At 45.3% G+C, this 12,573-nt stretch overlaps 1 protein-coding gene across 3 annotated transcripts in view; it reads left to right on the forward strand.

The window, feature by feature from the left end:
• The window catches only part of PH4alphaEFB (prolyl 4-hydroxylase subunit alpha-1), a 116,582-nt gene that overhangs the window by 36,306 nt on the left and 67,703 nt on the right, over positions 1-12,573 (forward strand). For all 3 annotated transcript variants that reach the window (XM_065451156.2, XM_065451158.2, XM_065451157.2), the window contains exon 6: positions 11,744-11,795. In XM_065451156.2, the coding sequence (XP_065307228.1) occupies positions 11,744-11,795 (52 nt within the window). The remainder of the gene's footprint in view (positions 1-11,743; positions 11,796-12,573) is intronic.

Here is a 12,573-nt window from a genome sequence, read left to right on the forward strand (position 1 = left end):
CCTTCTAAGGAGGCTCTAAACCGCCCCTCAGGCCTGGTGAAATAACATAGTCCGCGGGTAGCATACGCTGCTGTCAACATCTCAGCCAAGTTTTGCAGTCATACATGGTGCATGGAGCTCGCAAGTAGATCGCGAAGTAACCTTTCTTTCAAATGCCCCCTTTTCAACAGAAGGCCCTGTCCTCACTCTCTTCTGGACGCTTTATTTCGTAATTCCCGTTGACAGCTGCTAAATGGTGTACCTAGATACCGCGGCCACCCTGGAGGGCCGCCACGAGTCCATTGGCTAAGTGTACTGTGCCTCGCTGAGGACAGCCATGTTTGGTTTATGTTTGGCGCATCGCAAGTACCAAAGGCGGAAGTCGTGGTGTCTGCGTTAACATCCAAAATGAAGTTTGAGCTGCGCACCACGGTGACATTTAGAAGGCGGAGCGTTGTGGGAGCGCCCCACTGCGCCATAGCCTTTGCAGTGCAAGGCATTGAAGAAGGAACGGGAGCACAGTGGAGTCCATGTTTGATTGCCAATAACGCCGCTTCTGCTGAATGCATTGAAGTACTTGTTGCGGCAAAATATTTCTGAAATAGCCTATTTCCACTTCAAATCCCTTTCTCCATTTTGATAAAAAGTGGTTCAGGACCCCTTTAATAGTTTGGACAGTATGTGGCTCATCATTCAAAGTCCGTAATTAGCACATGCACATGAAGTATAGCAGTCTACGGTGTGTCTCATGTCATATGCCAAAACATATTTTTTATGTTAGAGAGCTGTTTTAAGTAGTGTTTTGCTTTTTTGATATGAAAAAAATTACGGCAGAACTCATCTCACAATGTCTGTTGGCAGTAATGCGATTAGCATTCGAGCAATGTAGCGACACATCATATTCCTGAAGCCACATTTATTTACCATATGTAGTGGTCATTCTGAGACTTTCGTTGCTTCGGCTATACGGGGCATGCGCCGATATGGTCGGACTTTGCTGTGGCACTCGCTTGCCAAGGTCGCCCATGAGCACAGCGATATGATGATGACTGTATGAAGCCAACGCAGTGACAAAGAAGGAATGATGTCGGACCAACAGAAGTGGTATAGCGATGATGACACGACAACAATGAGATGAGGACAGTATAATGATGACAGCGTGACAACGGCGACCTGAGGACGTTGACATGATGGCGTGATAACAATGGTATGATGACAACAGGATTCATTATCATCATCATGAGCCTATTTTATGTCCACTGCAGGACGAAGGCCTCTCCCCGCGATCTCCAATTACCCCTTCCCTGCGCCAGCCGATTCCAACTAGTACCCACAAATTTCCTAATTTCGTCGCACCACCTAGTCTTCTGTCGTCCTCTACTTCGCTTCCCTTCTCTTGGTACCCATTCTGTCACCCTAATGGTCCGTACAAAGGGCAGCACCTGCAGTCGCTGTGGTGGTGGCTCCCACTCCCCCTCACAGTGCTAGTTCTCCCAAGCACAATGCTTCACGTGCGGGCCTTACATTAACAGGATTACGAAGCAGGAAGACGATGGCGCGACTACAACGATATCAGGATGACGATGTGACAACGGATGCTGTTAGATATGGAGCTGGTTCCTGCGATTACTTCGAGTTCCCCAGACCACATCGGATTGCAGCACAGCTAATTGAGGAATGCAGAAGCAGGAAAGCGCATTCCAGAGAAGCGTACGTGCCAGCAAGTTCGTGCGCCGCCGGGATTAGCAGGTGGGCATCCGACAATGAGGCAGGTGCAGCCCTCCCCTTCTCATTGTTCGAGGTGCATTGCCAGTCTGCGAGGAAAGACCGCAGCAAGCCGCCAGGTGTGACACCACGACACGGGCGCCTACCATTGGCTGAAAGTGGCGTCATCGGAGTGGACTCTCCCATTGGTCAAACATGACGTGACTTGCAGTGCTCGAAGGGTTTATAAGAAGCCTTCCAGAGAGACCTGAGCATTCTGGGACATGCCCTGATTCCCGGATTCACCTCTCTCGAACTTCTTGCCGCGGGCCGCAGCGTCCGAGTTGCTGCCGGCCCGTAATGACTGTACTACTGTTACTTGACGCTCACCTCCCTGTATAGAATGTAGAATAAATCCCTCCCAAGTTTGTGGTTTCCATCCCCGGAGTCCCGTCCTCCAAACCCTACATCTGGTTGACAGCGGTGGGATCGCCTCCGAATGCATCAGCTGGTGGCAGCGCTACGGATCAACCTTCGTCGAGAAAGATCATAAGGAACCGGGAAGAACGAAGAAGAGAGAGCCTTCGTCGAAAGAGGTCCGAAGAAACTGGGAGTAGCGAAGAAGGAGCGAGCCTTCGACCCAGGGAGTCCGGAGGAACCGGCAACAGCGGACGAGCGAACCGGATGGCAGGGTGCTGCAACCGTAAGTGAGCGCGTGGTTTTTTTCCTTATGATTCGCCAGACTCAAAGGTTGTGTGTTCAATTTTGATAGTTCTGGGAATCGGGAGTTTGTTGCATTGTGTTTGCACAAATTAATTAAGGAAAACAGTTTTAACCACCTGTCGGGGCAGCTGCCATGGATCTTAGAAGGTTGACGAGGTTAGACTTGTTGTTGGTGTGCGACGATTTGGGAGTTGAGGCGGACGAACGGATGGAAACGCCAGCTATCATAAAGGCGATTAATGATAGTGGCAACGATGAGAAAAGCATTGAGCTTGCTTGGGAAGTGATACAGGAGCCACGGGAGCGAGAGCGTCGTGTACGTTTGCGAGCGCGTCGTGAACTTAGGAGTGAGCTTAAGCGTGAAGAACGCGAGAATGAACGGAAGCAGGAGCTTCAAGAACTTACTCTTAGGTGTCAGCGTCACGAACGTGAGAAGGCACGCGAACGTGAGAATCAACGTAAGCTTGAGCAAGAGGAAAAGTATGAGAGAGAGAAGGCAGCACTGATCAAAGAGATACAATATTGTGATCAGTTATTGGCACAGAGACAACGGCTGTCTGAGAATTCTGTAGGAAGTACAGAGCAAGTGTCTAGCGGATTTTCGCCAGAAGCCGACGAAAAGAGTAGTGCCTGTGAGATTGACTGCCGATTAATAAGTGAAGGGAAAAGGCTAGCTGCTAACGATGCCTTAGTGGCAACAGAGGCCGTTAAAGGCCGCAGAGAGAGCGACGAGGTGCTGTGCCAACAGATGACTGTAGAGACAGCTAGGCCAGCTGCGAACAAATTGGCACAGTTACCGCGTGTGTGCGTCGCTGGTTATGTTAGCGAGGTTGCTAGCGAGGAAAAGGGTACTGTTGACGCGCCAGACGCGAGCACCCATGTAGAGCCAGATGTGCGTGCAGAAGTGAAGTGCGAGCTGGACGATGCAGTTGAGAATAGTTCTCGGGGTGGCGAGCTCCGTAGCTCACGAGAGAACAACTGCATTGTTCAGGGATCGGTGCGGCTCTCCGCCAGTCTAGATGGCCTAGATAGGGATGATTCAGTTAATCATTCGGACTGTGCGCGTGAGACAGCGATCGATACCGACGGGCTGTGTGCCGATTCACAGCGTGCGCTGGGCAATGTAGTAGAGGGCAGTTCGCAAGAGTGCGAGTTGTCTTACTCGAGTAAAGCCTGCTGCATTGTGCCAGAGTCGGTTGAGCTGTCCGCCAGTCGAGGCAGAGAGAGAGTAGATTTAAATGTAAATCACTCAGACAATGCGGGTAAGAGGCCGATCCGGGCCGACGAAATGTGTACCGGCCAGCACGAGGCACGAGAAGGCGACATGAAGGCTAGTGCAAAGAGAAAGCGCCTTAAAAAGAAGCGCGGTAAAAACCGAAAGTCGGTAATTAATGTAGCGCCGCCAAAGATGGCGAGAAACCCAAAAGGGCAGGGCGCGAGGAAGAAGGTGCGGTCGTCTAGGACGATGTTGACGCATCCAAAATGGTCGAGCCACCGGTCAAAGGGGGACCGCGAAGAATGTTCTGCCCGGACGCGGACAAAGGGCACGAGGCAGTTAAGCTGCTCGTCGTTCCGTAGTTCTTTTCACAGCTCAGCGTGCAGTTCGAAGAAACGCAAGGTGGCAGGACGAGACCAGGTGGGGAGTGGCGACGCGGTCAATCGAGTTCGTGTTGAAAGCGGGGCGCGGGGACGCAAATTGGCAGTAGACCGTAACGTCTTGGGGGAGCTGATAGTGAATCAGCCCTTTTGTTGTCTCTCGGCAGCCAGAGTAGCTTTCAGACCACGTCCACCCCGGGTTAGACTCAAAGTATGAGTCAGACGTAAGCGTTTGCAAATGGAGGCCAAGAGCCCTTCCGTAGAAGTAAAACGTGTTAGTTTGTTTTATTTTTGGGCATCGGAAAGTTTTCGCGATTTGAGAGTAGGATTTCTTTCAATGTGTAAGGTTTGAGCTTTGTGTTTTCGTTTGAGAAGCTCCGTGATTTGAAAGATGCGTTTGTGTAAACATGTAGTCTCGCGAGATGCTCATTAATAAGTAGATAGGCTTTTTTTTTGTGTGTGTGCGAGTAACCTGAAGGTCAAGGTTATCGTCGAAAGGCCTATGGTAACGCGCGTGTGTGTTATTTAACCTTCTTTCCTTTTAAGCGTTTTTGAATTTTGTAAGGTTAAGCGCGTAGATTTGAGTGAGTGCATGATTTGCACGGAGAAGCGTTCTTAGTTCCATTAGCGCGTGTCCTGTGTGGACGGAAGGAAGCAGACTTTATGACTGGGTTGCTAGTGTGTGTGTGAGGGCAGCCGTGTATTCTGACTTCTTTAGTGAACGTGCGTGGAAAGAGTTAGTAGAAGACGCATCATTTTAAGAGTTCTGCGGAGTGTGTAAGTCCCGCGAGTTTAATTGTTCGTTTATGTCACGTGTCCTGTAGGACTTTCAGGAAAGAAACGTGAGTAAGCGTGAATGAAAAGTTTGCCTACAACGCAAGTACGCGTTTTGTTTAGTGACCACAAGGCTAGTGCGCTTGTGATTACGTACTTGTGAGGTTGACCAGATTGTTCAGTGGCACTATTACGTGCAATAAGTACGCCACTGCGATAGATTGGAAACATGCTGTTCGTGTAGTTAGGCCACTTAAGTTATGTTCGGCTGTTTTCATTTGTTGTTTGCATCGTCAGCGACCCTTTTGTTTTGCAACAACAATAGTACTCTGGTCTTGTCGGCAATCGAGGAGAAATGGATAGCTGTTTGGAGGGGTGGTTGGAACTGTTGTCAAAATTGGGGAACTAAAAGATCAGGGTTGATTTTGACTCAGTAATAGTCTGGCGAGTCAGGGGTGAAGAGCCTGCGCTTACGCGTGGTGCAGCGCTGTGCTGTTTTGTTTGTTTGACGTTTGTTCTCCAGGGCCCAGGATCCCGAGGTTCGTCAAAAGTGGCTCGACCCCAGTACCCTGCAGCTTCTTTCAGCGTTCCTCATGGCCAGCGAATTGATTTCACCGGCCATTCAGAACAACCGGGGCGAGGACGAGCTGTTAGATATGGAGCTGGTTCCTGCGATTACTTCGAGTTCCCCAGACCACATCGGATTGCAGCACAGCTAATTGAGGAATGCAGAAGCAGGAAAGCGCATTCCAGAGAAGCGTACGTGCCAGCAAGTTCGTGCGCCGCCGGGATTAGCAGGTGGGCATCCGACAATGAGGCAGGTGCAGCCCTCCCCTTCTCATTGTTCGAGGTGCATTGCCAGTCTGCGAGGAAAGACCGCAGCAAGCCGCCAGGTGTGACACCACGACACGGGCGCCTACCATTGGCTGAAAGTGGCGTCATCGGAGTGGACTCTCCCATTGGTCAAACATGACGTGACTTGCAGTGCTCGAAGGGTTTATAAGAAGCCTTCCAGAGAGACCTGAGCATTCTGGGACATGCCCTGATTCCCGGATTCACCTCTCTCGAACTTCTTGCCGCGGGCCGCAGCGTCCGAGTTGCTGCCGGCCCGTAATGACTGTACTACTGTTACTTGACGCTCACCTCCCTGTATAGAATGTAGAATAAATCCCTCCCAAGTTTAGGGTTTTCCATCCCGAAGTCCCGTCCTTCAACCCCTACAATGCACGATAGCGACTGTCTGGCAGGTTAGGTTAGGATAGCATGGTTAGGATAGAAGGATGACAAGGAATAACATTAATAGATAGACGAATGTGGTATGACAAAGATGGCACGACGATAATGAGATGACATTACTGAAATGATAACAATGGTAAAAGGACAGACGGCGGCATGATGACAATGGTATAACGATGACTGTGTGATGGTGATGGCTGACGACAATGGCATGGCAAGAGTCAGATGTCGCAGTAGAATGATGACAACATAAAGACCGTGATGGCATCACGACGACAGTATGACAGCAAATGCATGATGATGACAAAATGACAATGATAGCATGACAACAGTATAAGGACAATGGAATGATGAGTGTATGAATAAAACATACTTTTATTAAAACACCACAAATTAAAGGCAATTTACTGGCAGTTAAGTAATATGAGGCAGACTGTGATCTGCAGGTGCCATTTACTAGAGAGAAAAGGAAATTGTTAAAATGTGCACCAATGAAGCACCTGATAGCTTAGCGCTTGATAGAAACACTAAATCAGCTGACTGATACATTTATAAATGAAAACATTATTTTTTATATTTTTGTGGTAATGGATTGATTAGAGGAAAAAATGGTAGTCATGGTTCCATTTCTTTAATCTTGCGCCAGAAGCCCAGCACCGGTACACATTTCAAGTAATATTTTGTATTTTGATTATTGTGACTCGGTAAACTTGCCAAGTTACGTCTGTGACTCTTTTAGAATATAAAATGTGGTTCATCCATAATGACAAAACATTAATTAGGTCTGAGCTGATGCCATCAAACACCATGATGTCGCAGTGAGCTGGTGTGAAAGTTGAAAGTGGTGTCACCACGATTTTTTCATTTTTACATCGTTTGTGGCTTACACACCGTCTTCTGCAGTAAGAGTGGCTGCTTTAGTATTGTAGAGGCTAATACCCCTGTCAAGCAGGCAGGTTAAGTGCACTTACGGAGAGTGCACTCAGTTTTAAGTGCGCTTTCCCAAATATAAACGTCGCATGTGGAGTGTACTCGCAGAAGAGTGCACTCTGAACGGAGTGCGTTCACGAGACGCACTTTGCTGGTCGAGTGCGTAGCCTCGCCGCCAGCGGTTTCAGCGATGCAAAATGTCGTGCATAGCAAAATTACACAGAAGTTCATTCTAGCTGTTGAACAGCTTTTAACAAAATAATCAGAACAGAACTCGCTGATATTCTGTTCTAGCAGGATCAAAGGCCACTTCGTCGCAGGCCACCATCTTCTTCTGGATTGGCCACGCAATTGTCTTGGCCGGCCTTGACTTGCAACACTCTTATGATAAAAATATTTTCGTTTTTTGTTGAGTACATATAGATTATGATTGCTTTTCATTAATAATACAACTAAAGCAATTGCCTTTTAGAAGCTTTTTTTTATTTTAATCTACATCTAAAGTCCCAGCCCACATCCATTAGCTTGCAATCTGCTAAATTTGTAATCTTCCGAACCGCTTTACACGCTGCGGTGGATGATACGAACAATCGAGCTGGCACCGGTAGACTGGTAGAGAGAAGCACTGGCTGTTGTCAGGCTGGCAGAGCGGCCATGCTGATGCACCATTCGCACTCCTGTTGCCCGAGCAACCTAGGTCACTCCTTAGGAGTACCTCGACTTCTGCGTCGTGTGTACACCCTCCCACCCTCCCTCCACCCCCTCGAAAAAGAAAAAGGAAGAAGAAAATCTTTTGCTTTGTGCATGATCATGAAATTTGTCAATCATTTTCAAACACCTTGTAACTTTATTAAGATCCTGCAAACGCACGCAACCCAGTCTTGCCACATCAGTAAGAATGGTGGCATTCACTTCCATGGGTAGCCTTATCTCTGTATTCCGTGCCATCCATCGTTTTCAGCATCCAATGGCATTTTGAAGCTTCTCTACCTTTATGCCCATCATATCAAACGGTACGAAGTAGTACCTTCGCAGCTGCCAAGAAAAGTAAACAGATTCCCTTGTCTTGTGCCAATCATGTCCTTATCACCATCAGGCAGCAGTTAGAATGCCGCAACGACAGAAACTCGAGATGACCCAGCAGATCTTGAAATGTCAGCCTCGGAATGCATGAAATGTACAGCTTGCTGCTGCCAAAATGTTTGTGGAGCAAGCATACCAGCAATTCAAATTCATGTCAACTAATAGGAGCGCTCCCTGCATGCCATGTGACTGCAGTAATAAATTGTGACGCAAGTTTTTCCTTTTCACGCTCGCTTTGTTGTTTTTATTTCTACATGGAGAAAGGCTGCACTGTGGCTGTCTGTAACTCCAATCTCGCATGTTTACGATGATATCAAGATGGCAGCACTGCGTCAACAGAGAGCGATGTGACCAGTGGCACAATAGCACCTCCCGAAGCCAGATTCTGAGGACAACACGCTAAAGAAGTGAAATTTTCTTAAATTCCACTCATTATTTCTTCCAAATATTTCACCATGGGATTAAGGAAGGTCTTAGGATTGCGGGCAAAAAATGAGAAAATATAAAATTTTGAGCAAGTCAGCCATGTCATAGCTGTGTCCCCTCTTAATTTCCAGATTTTTGAGGGTTTTGGGTGATACGAATTTTCCGGCAGTCCCGAGACGTTTGTTTCATCGAGATTCTACTGTATTTAGTTTTAGCAATTTTTCCGTAATCCAAGGCTTGCAAGCCCTCTTCGTGCGTACCATTTTGGTAATAAAGAATTTCTTGTAGACGAAGTTGAAAATAGACAAATTCCTTAGGCTGTTTCAACGAAGTTGAAAATAGACAAATTCCTCATAGGCTGTTTCAACGAAGTTGAAAATATACAAATTCCTCATAGGCTGTTTCAGGATCGCACTGGCTGTATATTGCTTCCCATGAGACTTGGAATAACGAATTGTGAATCTTGCCTAAAGCCTATGAATTTACTTCTTCAAGAGACGAAAGACAACTTCCTTACTCAGATTAGTGGTAACAATCTTATGTGCTATTAGGAAAATAGGTAGATAATCACTTATCGTGGCACCTATAACTCCAGCATTTAATGCATCAGACTCAATATTGCTGATGAATACATCAAGTAACACTGTAGGACTGTTTTCAAAGTGAGCAGGTTTCTCAATACTAGTTAAAAGCGAGCTTGCAACTGTAGTGAAGTTATTAGATTGCAATGACCAGATGTAATGTATAGCATATTTATGTTTGTCTCCTCCCGACGCGAGGCTGTGTATACACATTCTCATTAACTCAGCACAGGAAGTTGTCCAGGAACTTGAGGAAAGTACTTACACAGCTGCTAGGCGGCCAAGAAAGTACCGTAGGAATATTCTTCTTAGAAATGATAGTTAGTATGTCGAGGTCATCAGTTGTGGTAAAATCTTCAACTAGTTCTGATTGAATGTGGGTTTTAGTCATTATAAGTATGCCACCTCTTTTTGATGTATAACTTAAGCACAGATAGTAGTTTAAATATTTTGTCCTGTCATCCATACCATGTTTCGGGAAAGCATAACTTCAAATGAAAAGGTGATGCAGGAAAACAGTGTCAAGGTTGTCACCCTTATTACGTGCAAACTGCAAATTTAAAAGGAAAAATAAAACGGGGGGGAAAAAGAGATGCAGGTTTTTTCTTAGAGCTACATACTATTTCATTCAAATCGTATGGGCTAAAGCAATTTGTTGCCATCCTTCACGTGCACCTAGTTAAAAAAAAAATAGGTGCCAACTCCATTTTACTTAGGTCTTCGAAAGTGTTGATATGCAGAACATGAGACGAGTCATACTTTTGCACAAGAATTTCTCCTTCCTTTGTCCACGCATATTTCCATTGTTTTTCGTTCTTCCAAGGGATAGCCTGTCCAAGCAGTTTCTTGAACACAGGGCACAGATGCTCACTGATAAAGACTGGAGAGCAGCCAAAGACGCTGAGCTCAGAGGAACACATGCATTTCTTTCAAGCTTTTTTAACAACCGCATCACACTTTGCTCGTGAGCAGAACTGAACAACATTTAGACATCCTCCATGTTTTCTGACGATGCGATGGCAAACATCAGTTTCACTAATAGGCTCACTGACTGCATCACCACTTTTTCAAGGATGGTTGGAAGATTGTCATGCTGTGAAGAAGGAAGGCTTCTGATTTCTATGTTTTTATTCTTTGCATACTGCTTCAGGATTGTTATCCTTTGCTCAAAAGCAGTAATCTGTTCCTTGAGCCTTTTACATTCGGCTGTGAAGGCAGCGTTTCCCTTTATAAATTTTCAACGATTGCATGGCCATTGCATACCAGCCAATTCTCCCAAAATTTCTGTTAAATTTATTAATTTTGGCTTGTTCTGTGATTTTACTAATGTGGCTCAAGTTTTATGGAAAATAGATCCTGTTCACGAAAATGCTTCAATTGTCATTCTCCACAGCTTTTGTTGGAAGGAAGTCTGATAGTGAAAGGACATGAGAGATGTATTTGCATTGAGCAAGTTTGTAAGGACAAGTTCCTGAATAGGCCAAATCAGCAGCAGCAAAGTCATTGAAAAAGCCACTGTTATCTAAAATCATGTTGCTTATCAATCTCTGCTGTTCCAAGTTTGCTGATACTTTTGTGCTGTGTCTAAAGGTAAAGAATCTTTCATAAAGCGCGTATGTACCCTGCGAAAGGCCTGTGCTGAGGGCAAGGTTTAAAAAGAAATGGATGCTATCCCCCCCCCCCTCCCCCCTGTTGTGTCTGTAGAATTTTAAAACATTTTTAGGTTCACAGGTTGGCTAGTGTGCCATTACTTTGAACTGTTCGTAAATAAAATTGCTCGATTGCTTTAATTCTTCTATTTCTTTATGTTGCTCTGCTTCCATTGTGTTACACATGTCACGCATCTTTTGCCTAAATTCCTTGAAAAACTTATATAGCTGAGACGGCAGGCCACAAGCACATACAACATTTCCAATACAAGATATGCAAGACTACTTGGCAGCAGTGGAAGCATTCCCACTTGTCTCCTCATTACTCTAAAGGGGGCAGAAATGGATCATGCAAGGTAACCTAGAAACTAGGCACTCCCCAATCTATTTCCTTTGGCCATACTACAGATGACGAAGCACACATTAACAGAAGCAGGTTTGGCAATGAACTCTTATCTTCCTGTACTGCTTTTCTTATGGCTTGTAGTATTATACCATTTGGTAGTCGTGCTTTAGTCAATGACAGCATATGCTTTAATAATGTTTGGTTCAGCTGGAACAACAGGAGCAGCAAAATGCCAAAATTTTAAATAAACAATCTCATTTGGCAGAAGAGGTACCTGTGACCTATCTCACACACAGTGCACTTTTCTCACAGCAGTCCAGAACTTTCTCATGAGTTTTCACTGCCAATGGGACGTTAATATTGCACCTTGAATTTTTCGCAGGATATTGTTTCTGCACTACAGGAAAGCCCCACATTTCTGCACAGAGGAATAACTGCTGTGGCTGGCGTATTATCCTCACTGGAGTAAATATGCTCTATGAGCATGTTTGTGTATAGCAGTATGTTTTTTTATTCTATGAAGACGTGCTATGTCTGTTTAGGCTAGTGTAGCGTGACCCACTTTTCTGCAAGGAAAAAGATTTCCTCAGGTGACCATCTATCAACTTCTGTATATATTTTCATGTCACTGTGCTTTTCTTCCAAAGGTGTTTTCTCTCATTGGCTTTTGGCTGTTGCATGTTTTGTAATAGTACTTACTTTTATTTCTTTCACAGCAAGGAAATGTTCATCATGCACTTAAGCTGACAAATGACTTGCTCGCTGCAGGTGAGTCATTTATTTATTTATTTATTTATTTATTTATTTATTTATTTATTTATTTATTTATTTATTTATTTATTTATTTTGTGTATGCCAGGCAGTAATTCATTGGTGACAGTAAAATATTTGCCTTCCATGTAAAATGACCAGATTTGTCTGATTGCAAAGTGTAACAGGAGAGAGAGACAAGAGCAGGGGAAGGAGGAGCAGCTGATGTTCACTGAAAGAGTAAATGAGCATTAAAGGGCCCTGTAAACAGACATGTAAACAGACAAGTGCAGTGCTTAGGTGATGCGCTGTAGATCATGTTTGCAAAGTATGAAACTGTTCCACAGCACAAAAATGGCTACAATTTCAAATGAAAGCCTGTGGGGCCTTCCTCTCGAGGGAGCCCCACTTCCTGATGGAGAATCAAGGTCACATGCATAAATGCTTTTACATAAGACGCCTGCAATGTCGTTCATTATGGCATGTGACTTTGGTAAATTCAATGCAGAATGTACAAAACCGCCACTGGAACTGTGCTGCACTACGAAAAGTGAAGAGAAGGGAAAAAAAAGAAAAAGGAGGCAGTGCTCATAACCTGTACGTGGTGCAGACCCTTTGCACCAGTATTGGAAAAGGCAGGAAAGGAATGTCATTTGCGCACACTTGTCAAGACAAAAAGACAGAATGTCTATGTTGGCAGTGAAGCTCACAGCCTGGCAGCATGACAATGACGCTACATTTCAATTCCTCCTGACTCCTCTAATAAATAACCAACTTGAAAAATTCTTGTGGTAAA

The sequence above is a fragment of the Dermacentor albipictus genome, chromosome 1 (genome assembly GCF_038994185.2).
Source record: "Dermacentor albipictus isolate Rhodes 1998 colony chromosome 1, USDA_Dalb.pri_finalv2, whole genome shotgun sequence".
NCBI lineage: Eukaryota > Metazoa > Arthropoda > Arachnida > Ixodida > Ixodidae > Dermacentor > Dermacentor albipictus.